The following is a 10,243-nucleotide window of genomic DNA, read 5'->3' on the forward strand; positions in this document are numbered from 1 at the left end:
CTGATGCGGGGCTCAAAAGCACAAACCGTGAGGTCATGACCTGAGCTGAAGTCAGACACTTAACCGACTGAGCCACCCAGGCCCCTATTTTGAGAGAGAGAGAGAGAGAGAGGGCAGCAGAGGAGCAGAGAGGGCAGAGAAAATCCCAAGCACACTCTGCAATGTCATTGCAGAGCCCGATGTGGGGCTTGAACTTACAAATGGTGAGATCATGACCTGAGCCAAAATCTAGTCAGATGCTTAACTGACTGAGCCACACAGGCATCCCTAGATTGATACTATTTTTCTATTACTAAAGGTGTTGCTCTATTGTTTTCCTTCTTGCATTGTGTTCATCAAGAAAACTTCTGCTTCCTTCTCTTGTTCCTCTGTATGAAATGGTCTTTATTCTCTGGCTGCTTTTAAGATCTCTATAACAATGTTTTTTTTAAATTTTTAATGTTTATTTTTGAGAAAGAGCGAGAGAGAGAGAGAGTGACAGAACACAAGCAGGGGAGGGGCAGAGAGAGAGGGAGACACAGAATCTGAAGTAGGTTTCAGGCTCTGAGTTATCAGTGCAGAGCCTGACATGGGGATCAAACCCATGAACCGCTAGATCATGACCTGAGGTTAAGTAGGGCGCATAACCTACTGAGCCACCCAGGTGCCCTCTCTAACAATAGTTTTGAGCAATTTGATTGTGGTATTCTTGGGGAGGGATATGCATGTGTGTGTGTGTGTGTGTGTGTGTGTGTGTGTGATGCTTGGGTTTTGTCAAGCTTCTTGGATCTGTGGGTTTAGAGTTTTATCAAATTTGGAAAATTTTCAGTCATGATTTCTTGTAATTTTTTTAATGTTTATTCATTTTTGAGAGAGAGAGAGAGCGTGAGCAGGGAAGGAGCACAGAGAGAGGGAGACACAGAATCCGAAGCAGGCTCCAGGCTCCGAGCTGTCAGCACAGAGCCCCATGCGGGGCTTGAATTCACGAACCTGAACCATGAGATCATGACCTAAGCTAAAGTTGGACGCTTAACCGACTGAGCCACCCAGTCTCCCCTTGTAATTTTTTTCCCTTCTTTCCATCACTCTTCTTTTGTAGGGGGGACTCTAATTACAAGTATATTAGGACATTTGAAGTTGTCCTATACCTCACTGAAGGTCTGTTTATTTTTCAAAAATTCTTTTTCTCTATTTCATTTTGGTTTGTGTTTAATGCTATGTTAGTTCATTAATAGTTTTTTTGTCTGCACTGTCTGATAGGCCATTCATCTATACCAGTGTATTTGTTTTTCATTTCAGATGTTGTAGTTTTCCTCTCGAAGAGTTTGATTTGGGGCTTTTAAAAAAAGATCTTCTATGACTGTACTTAACATGCTACATCTTCCCTATAGGCTCTTGAACATATGGCATAACTTGTAATAGCCGTGCTAATATCTTTGTCTTTTAATTCTCGTATCCGTGTCAGTTCTGGGTTAGTTCTTATTGATTCATTTTTCTCCTCATTGTGAATTATATTTTTCCTCTTCTTTGCATGCCTGGTAATTTTTTTTATGGCATACCATGCGTTGAATTCTACTTTTGTATTGGGATTTTTATATTCCTATAAATATTCTTGGGCTCTATTTTAGAACACAGTTAACTCACTTGGAAACAACTTGCAAACACTTGATTCTTTTGTGTCTGGCTTTAAATATTTGTCAGGTGGGACCAGACCAGCATTTAGGCTAGGGATAATTATTCTCCACCCCTGAGGCAAAACACTTCTGAGTTCTCTACACAATGCTCCGTGAATTTTAAGGTTTTCTGATCTGGCTGGTGAGAATATGCACTATTTCTGGCCCCATGTGAAATCCAGTCACTGTTCTCTTTAATCCTTTTGGATGGTGGTGTTTCCCGTCTCAGATAGTTTCTTTGCATCTGTGCTCTGATCAGCACTCTGCTAAATACTAATGATGTGAAGATCTCTCAAATTCTCTTTCTGGGTGGCTCTCCCTTCACAGCTCAAAGGGGTTGCTGGTCTCCGCCTGGGTTTCCCCCCTGTTTGCCACAGCCCGGAAATTCTCTCAAAGGAGCAGCTCTGGCAATTATAAAATTCACCTGACTTTTCCTGTTCTTTCTTGCCTGATGTCTAATGTCTTAACCACTATTGTTTTTTTTTTTTTAATTTTTGAACATTTATTTATTTATTTTGAGAGACAGAGAGAATGAGTGGGGTAAGGGCAGAGAGAGGGAGAGAGAATTCCGAGTAGGTTCTGCACTGTCAGCACAGAGCCCGACATGGGACTTGAACTGATAAACCTTGAGATCATGACCTGAGCTGAAATCAAGAATCTGACACTTAACCAACTGAGTCACCTAGGTTCCCCTAACCACTATTGTTTGTTTGTTTGTTTGTTTATGTATTTGAGAGAGCGTGCAAGTGGGGGAGGAGCAGAGAGAGAGGGGGACAGAGGATCCAAAGCGGCTCTGCGCTGACATCAGAGAGCCTGATGTGTGGCTTGAACTCACAAACCATGAGATCATGACCTGAGCAGAAGTCGAATGATTCACTGACAGCCACCCGGGGACCCCCTGGCCACTATTGGTTTTTATATTTTGTCCCTTACTTCATTTTGGTTGGCAGTAGAAAATAATTTATTTTTTAAAATATTTAAAAAATAAAAATGTCATTTTTACATTTATCCCATATTTAGTATTGACATTTCATCAGTCATATTTTGTAGCTGGCTTGCAGTTCATGAGACCCAAATGTTAAATATTCGCAAATATCATCCGCTAGTCGTTAAACCATAGACGGCGTGACTTTGGCCCTGGAGGAAATATTTATGTTCACGATATTAGTCAGTGCTGTACATGTAAGCTTTTTCCCTCCTTTTTCATCCTAGCCCCCAGCCTTCCCTGACAGCTGCCTTACCGACTCCATCTGGACTTTTCTATTTTTTTCATTCTGCCTGAAAGATATCCTTTAACATTTCTTGTAGTGTGTATCTCCCAGTTCTGAATTATTTTCGTTTTTGCAAGGCTTTTGCAAGATCTTTTCACCGGCTCCAGGGTCATTGCGGGTGTGATCAGTTGAGTTAGGATGAGGTGCTAGTGGAGCAGCGTGGGCTCCTGATCCGAGAGGACTGGTGTTCTGAAAAGAAGACCGCCATGTAAGGCGGGATGTGCAGGGACAGCACCATGTGATGACAGGGGCAGAGTTGGAATTTCGGAGGTAGCTACCAACCAAAGGAGCGCCAAACATTGTCAGTAAGCCAACAGAGGTAGGAACGGGCAAGAGAGAATTTCCCTCCACATTTCAGAGGGAGCATGGCCCTGCCGTCATCTTGATTTTAGACTTCTAAACTCCAGAATTGTGAGACAATAAATTTCTGGTGTTCTAAGCCACACAGTGTGCAGGACTTGGTTACAGTGGCCCAAGGAAACTAATACAGGGGACTAACTGGATAACAGTTTCTTCATCATAGAGGGAAGCAGAACTCTCCAAACTCCTTTACCATTTGCCGTCTGAATGACTTTTCCACCTCTTACCTTCCTTGGTGGATATAAGTTATCAGAAGGCAAGTATCACATCTTATTTATTTTTGTGTTTTCCATAGCACCTCTTTAATGTTGAAGTTAACATGCATGTAAGTTGGCAATGAAATTTGGGACCCCAAGTATGGGTGGGCAAAATAATGTTATTTTCTAAAGTTAATATCATTTTATTTTATTTTTATTAAAAAAATTGTTTTAACATTTATTATTTTTGCGGGGGAGAGAGAGACAGAGAGACTCTGTGAGTGAGGAGAGGCAGAGAGAGGGAGACACAGAAATGAAAGCAGGTTCCAGGCACTGACTGCCAGCACGGAGCCTGACATGGGGCTCGAACCCACGAACCATGAGATCATGACCTGAGTCAAAGTCAGATGCTTAACCAACTGAGCCACCCAGATATCCCAATACAGTTTTATTTTTAAGTCCCCATTCCATCGGGATACGCCTGGTTTATTTGGGGGTTTGTCAGGTAGGCCATGCTTTTCTCCTCATCCTTCTTCCTGGTGGTATCTAAGTTATGGAGAACTTACAAAGTGTCAAGGAATTGGAGTGCCTGGGTGGCTCAGTCGGTTAAGCGTTCCACTTCCACTCAGGTCCTGATCTCAACAGTTCGTGAATTTGAGCCTCGCGTCAGACTCTGTGCTGACAGCTCACAGCCTGGAGCCCGCTTCGGATTCTGTGTGTCCCTCTCTCTCTGCCCCTCCCCTGCTCGTGCTCTGTCTCTCTCTGTCTCTCCAAAATGAATAAGCGTTAAAAAAATGAATCGAGAGATGTGTTCTTTAAAAAGTAAAACAAAAAACAAAGTGTCAAGGCATTGTCAGGCAGGGTACTCGGTCTTTGGTCATTGTTCATCTTTTCTGCAGAATTCTCATTCCTACTGGGTGTTCACCATCTGTCTCCACCTATGTCTGCTCCTCTTTGGAGTGTCTGTTCCTCAACCTCTGCTGATCCATGCAGGATGCTCTATGTCTTTCCTATTTCAACCAGGAGGTCTCTCCAGTCTTGGTGGCTTCTCCCAGTTCATCTGTTCTGACACGAGTGAGAGCATGGCTATACCGGATCTATCCTGAGTTCCTGGGGGTCCTTAGAGACTGTTTTGGGTCTCTCTGTCAAGAAGCATTGTGGAGACATGTCTTTGTTTTCCATTGCTGCCGTAATAAATTGCCACAAACTTAGTGGCCCAAAACAACGCACATTTATTATCTTACAGTTCCATAATTCAGAAGTTTGACGCAGGTTTTGCTGAGCTAACACCAAGGTGTCAGCTGGGCTGAGTTCCTTTCTGAAGGTTCTAGAAGAGAATCCATTTCCTGGCCTTTTGCCGCTTCTAGAGGCCAGCTGCGTTCCTTGGCTCGTGGCCCCCATCGGCCTTCAAGGCCAGAAACATAGCATCTCTCCGACCCTGTTTCCATCAGCAAACCTCTTTCTCTTCTGTTTTCCCCTTCCACGTTTATGATTCTCGTGCTTACATTGGGCACACCTGGATAATCCAAGATAATGTCCCTATTTTACACAAAGCTGATTAGGAACCTTAATTCTACCTTCAACCCTAATTCTCCTTTGCTATGTAACCCAACATATTCACAGGTTCTGGGAATGAGGACGTTGACAACTTGGCAGGGGCATTACTCTGCTTACCACAAACCATTTCTACTTCCCAGTCTGTGACACATGGGGACCGGGGACCTTGTAGTCCTCACCCTGGAAATCAGAATCACTGTCGTCTGCAAGAAACTTTGAGCTTCTGATTCTGCACCTGTCTCTCATTTCTTTTCCTGATCAGGATGTAGAGGCCAGGGCACAGAGAGAGAGAGATCAGAGAAGTTCAGGAACATCTCCTTTGTTGACTCGCCTCCCTTTCCATTAGCCCAAGTAATTTTTAACTCCTTTATAGAGGAACAAATAGATCCTGTAAGAATCTTTCAAATCCATCATTTAGGGAGAGATTTCAGTTTTAAAATGAAAAAGAGAAGAGTTCTATTTATTGTCATTCTCTTCACGCATAAAGCTATATCCTGTCAGTAGTGATTCATTAAGAATCTAGCATGGAGAAAGAAACCCAATATGGTAGCAAGAGGATTTGAGGGGAGGCTTGCCAGAGAGGCGGGTGCCCACCTAAGAAAGTGCCCAGAAGGGCAAGGAGACAGTATAGTTCAAGCCAGCCTTCAGTTCAGCTTGTCTGGTTGACACCTCCTCGTCTGGGCCGGAGATATGGCTGGTTCCTCCCGCTCGGAGATGGGTGGAAACAGAGCAGAGGACTTGTATTCTCATGCACATTTCAATATATGAATGAATTGGATGAACAAGGAATATTGCAGATGGGGATGGAGAGTGAGGGATATTTTTCTAAGGCATGGACCATATGGAAGGAGCTCCAAGCTACTGAGTTGTGACAGTGATCAGGGAGTCACGAGCCAGCTGGCTGCCCTGATCTGGAGGACACGTCTCTTCGCCCTCCAGTCTGTGGTGCCGTCTCTAGGGAGGAAGGCGGCATTGCTCTCGTGCGTGGTGCTGACACTGAGCCAATGCGGGCGATGAGTTACGTGGGCTCTCACGGGCCGTGCGGGGCCCACACGGCCTTAGCTGGTGTGAAAGCCTGCCAGCCAAATGAAACGATGATGCAGCCTCATCAAGAGGGAGAATAGTTCCCTTCTCCCTGTATCTGCGGCCCCTCTCTGTCTCCCTCCTTTCACTCACGCAGTACAAATTCTGCAAGCAGACAGGAAGGAGGACAGAAAGGGAAAGAAAAGGAGAAAAGAGGCTGTGGGTATGCCTGTGGGCACGTGTCCATCTTGGGCTTACTCCCTGCAGTCCTGACTTGCATACATGTTATACTGAGTCCTATCAACAGCCATAAAAATGGAGATTGAACAACTAATTGGCTACAGCAATTTTTCATGTGTTCTAAATGTTCACAGGATGCATGCTATGCTTACCACTTGCTTTACCATTATTTAAATAAATACTATAAAAGGATTCATTCAACTGAAAAGGATTTTTAAAAAAACCCCAGAATACGGTCCCACAAATACAGTGTGGCAGCTGAAACTCTGTTAGAAGCCAGAACCCCAGCGTGAACTTTGAATTGTGTTACTCGACCCTGATGAAATGGGACGCATCACAAATGCCCTATGTGCTGCAGGCTCACTCTCCCTGTTGGGTCACTTCTACTGCCTCCTTTCCTAAGTGCTCACCTTAAACCACTCCATCACATGCAACCCAAAGTGAATAAATGTTTTGAAAACGAATCGTTCAGGGGACAGAACATGGCAAAGGAAGAGGGCAGAGGAGGTTCTGAGGCACGTGTCGGCCGTCTTCCCGCCATCTTGGGGTCTTACGACTCATTTCAGCAGAATGAGGTTCTACCAGCTGCCTAGCAGATTCTCAGCCTTAGCTACTATGAACTGATGGTCTGGCAATGCTTCTTGCATCTCTGTCGTTCCCTCAGCCCCCCACCCCCATCCCACCCCACTGTAAATCTTCTCGTCTACTGCAGGCACAGGCTTTCCCTGGACTTCAAAAAACAGCCAACCCTCATAAGAGTTGCCTGTACCTGGCAACATGCATCTTTCAACCAGTTTGTAAGTGTTATACTCCTTTTACTTTTATAGATGACAGAATTGAAGATCAGGACTTTCTAAGAGTTCCTAAACCAGAAAGAGGTAGGGCTGTGATTTGAACCCCAATCTGTTTGATCCTAAGTCCCCATGACGTTTTCACTACTCATGTTGCATTTTGGAGCATAAATTAGATCTAGTGAGGTCCTTAGAGGCACACGGAACCCAGGTTCTAACTTTGATGGGTTCAGTAGTTGACTCTGCCTGTCCAGGTCTCAGATTCTGTCTGCCAGGGACGAGGAGGTTGCAGATCCCTCGGTTGGCTGTCAGAACAGCTTCCTTCCCTCAGAACTGAGCCTTTTTTTGCTTTGAATACCCTGAAGACCTAAATCTCTTGAGCTGTGATCCGCTTTGGTCTCCTTTCCAGCCACCCAGGTGACATGTCATAAAGCCAGTTTCCAGCTTCAGAGACCGAGATCTCTTTTCATCATCCTGCCAGGGTCACACCTTCTCTGATGGTTTCGAAGCTTCTCGATGGTCTCCAGGGGGAGCCACAGAGTCATCTGTTGTTTACAGGGAAATAATGAGTCATTAAATATATTTACATACTAGGACTTGCAGGATTTCAATAAAGATAACCAGTGCAGGGTAAAGCTGGTTCCCAGGGAGGATGGGGTGATTCATCACACACTTAAGAAAAGACCAGCCTCATTTCCGCCCCAGCTTGAGGGGAAATGAGCACTCTGTTCTGTGGCAACAGGTCTGCGAGAGGGAGGGGCCCCACAGCCACAGCTCTGGCCCAGATGAGCCCACCCGTACCAGATGAGCTGAGGCTGGCTTGAACTATGTCCTGCTGTCTCCTTGCCCTTCTCCTGGGCACTTTCTTAGGTGGGTACCGCTCTCTCTGGCAAGCCTCCCCTCAAGCCCTCATACCAACCCCATGCATCCAGAGCCTCAGCTGTCAGATTGACCTCTTTGGTACATTCCTTCCATTTTCTGGAATAAATATGGGACTTGAATCCCAGGGGCTGGCGTGCTGAATCTTAGTTTTCTCTATCCTCTGGGAAGGAGTTTGCTCTCGTGGTCTCCCCTTGTCCAGTGTCCCTCTGTGCCCTTGGCCAGAGGGAGGGTGCAGTCTACTCTTTTTGATGGATCCCACGTGCCCGAGCCATGGGAGGGCCTGAGCCTCCCCTATGTCAGGCAGGAAGGCAAGCTTGGCTGGGATCCTCCACTCTAAGTGGCCTTTCACATTTCCCTCAGGTGTCAGCGCTCAGACCATCCACCAATGGCCACCTGTCAAGGTGCAGCTTGTGGGCAGCCCGCTCTCCCTGGAGTGCGTCGTGAAGGGGGAATCAAACCCTTATCTATATTGGTACCGGCAGGCCGAGGGAGGGCCCCCCCAGCTGCTCTTCCGCTCCCTAAATATTGGCCAGGTAGACCCTGAGGCACCACGGAACTTCACAGCCTCCAGGCCCCAGGACGGCCAGTTCATCTTGAGTTCTCAGAAGCTCCTCCTCAGTGACTCTGGCTTCTACCTCTGCGCCTGGAGTCTCACACTGAGCCGGGTGAGGTAGACATTTGTGCAAAAACCCCACCCTCTCCGGGAGCCCTCCCTCTGGGGTTGGGCGGAGGATATTTGGGTTTCTGATTGTCAGCCAATGTGAGAACAACAGAATCCAGCCAGATTCTCCTAAAGAACTTCACTAAGTTCTAAGGGAGAGGAGAAACGTATTCGCGTGTGGGCCCTGCGAATCGCACACACACGGTCAAGTCCCCAGTGTACGGATGCCTAAGCCTAGGCTGTTACCCTCCAGCCCTCAAAGTGAGCTGGACCCTGCCTCACACCCTGTTCTCTCAAAGTCCCGTCTGTCCACGCTGGGGAGTGAGAGAGTCGGGAAACACCTGCAGCGGGATGTGGTGTGGTGGCAGACAGGTGGACAATTATGAAGATGCCGACTCAGGTGACTTACTTGGTTAATTTCAGTCACCTGGAGAGTCTCCTTTTGTTGATCTTTCTGTGGCAAGTAGACATCTTGGGGGAGCTTGGGTGAGGCTTTGTGGCGGGGAGGGGCCAAGGCGTTCAGCCGACTGTTCTCGTGTCGGCTAGAAGTGCGCATTTGTTAGTAGCAGAAACCACACTGAGGGATTTTGACTATTGATTTGGATTTTAGGCTTTTTAATTCGTCTTCCACTGTGTCTCATCCCTTCCCTTGTAGCGAAAGAGGGAGCAGAGAAGCAGATGGTGACCAAAGAGATACAAGAGACAGGAAAAGGATGAGGGCACGCGTGTATGATGCTAAAACCCTAAAAAGAGAAATTATTTGGATGAGCATGAGGGAGAGGAAAAGGCTTCTGGGGGTGGCTGGGAAGAGATGCCACGGTTTCCCTGGCAACCAAACTTCCTTCCTCATCCCTGAGTCCCTCATTCGTCCCTCGTCCTCCTTATTCTTAACAAGGTTTTCTTTTCTAATGTCCCTTGTGCTCCACGAGGGGGCACAAGAATCTTAAAATACTCTGTCCCTGGGATCACTTCATCTGGGACAATTCAGACATTTGTTTTTATTTTCAGCATCATTCGATCTGCAGAGGGAAATCTGAGACAGAGACGCGTAGTGTTGGAGACGGTATTTAAAATGCCCCGGGGGCTCCTATCGCCCCTTCAGTATCTACTTACGTATTAAGCAGCTATTATGTGCTGGGCACTCTGAGCCATCACAGGGATCAAAAAAGAAAAAAATGTAGTGCCCTCAAGACGGTGCTGGGCCTAGTCACAGCATGGTTTTAATAAAGGCTCTTGGTTTGCTTTTTTCCCCATGTGTGAGAATATTAATTGACGAAAGCAATCAGTAATGCCATGACCACAAAAGGAAAGATGCTTGTACGGCACAAGTTTGGTTCACATTGAAGAGTAAACGATGTTTCAAGCCAATGTTTATTTGTTAACTGATTATTGAATGTTGGTGATAATTGGATCTCTCCCCGAAAAAGTGCTGTCTGATAACTTGGAGTTAATAGACTTTAGAACAGGCTTAGTTTCACACAAAAACTGAGCAGATAACAGAGAAAGTTCTCACATTTGTTCCTCTGATCCCCCTGTTTCCTGTTATTAACATCTGACATTGGTGTGGTACATTTGTTACGTTTTAAAAAAATTTTATTTATTTTTGAGA

The 10,243-nt window shown here is 45.9% G+C and overlaps 1 gene segment (V, D, J or C); it reads left to right on the forward strand.

Annotated features, from left to right (window-relative positions):
- Positions 1-7,732: 7,732 nt before the first annotated feature.
- On the forward strand, positions 7,733-10,002 carry LOC131508846 (T cell receptor beta variable 30-like). The segment is given in 3 exon segments: positions 7,733-7,961; positions 8,334-8,638; positions 9,643-10,002. Coding segments are annotated over 3 exon segments (411 nt in total).
- The last annotated feature ends 241 nt before the right edge of the window (positions 10,003-10,243 follow it).

The sequence above is a fragment of the Neofelis nebulosa genome, chromosome 4 (genome assembly GCF_028018385.1).
Source record: "Neofelis nebulosa isolate mNeoNeb1 chromosome 4, mNeoNeb1.pri, whole genome shotgun sequence".
NCBI lineage: Eukaryota > Metazoa > Chordata > Mammalia > Carnivora > Felidae > Neofelis > Neofelis nebulosa.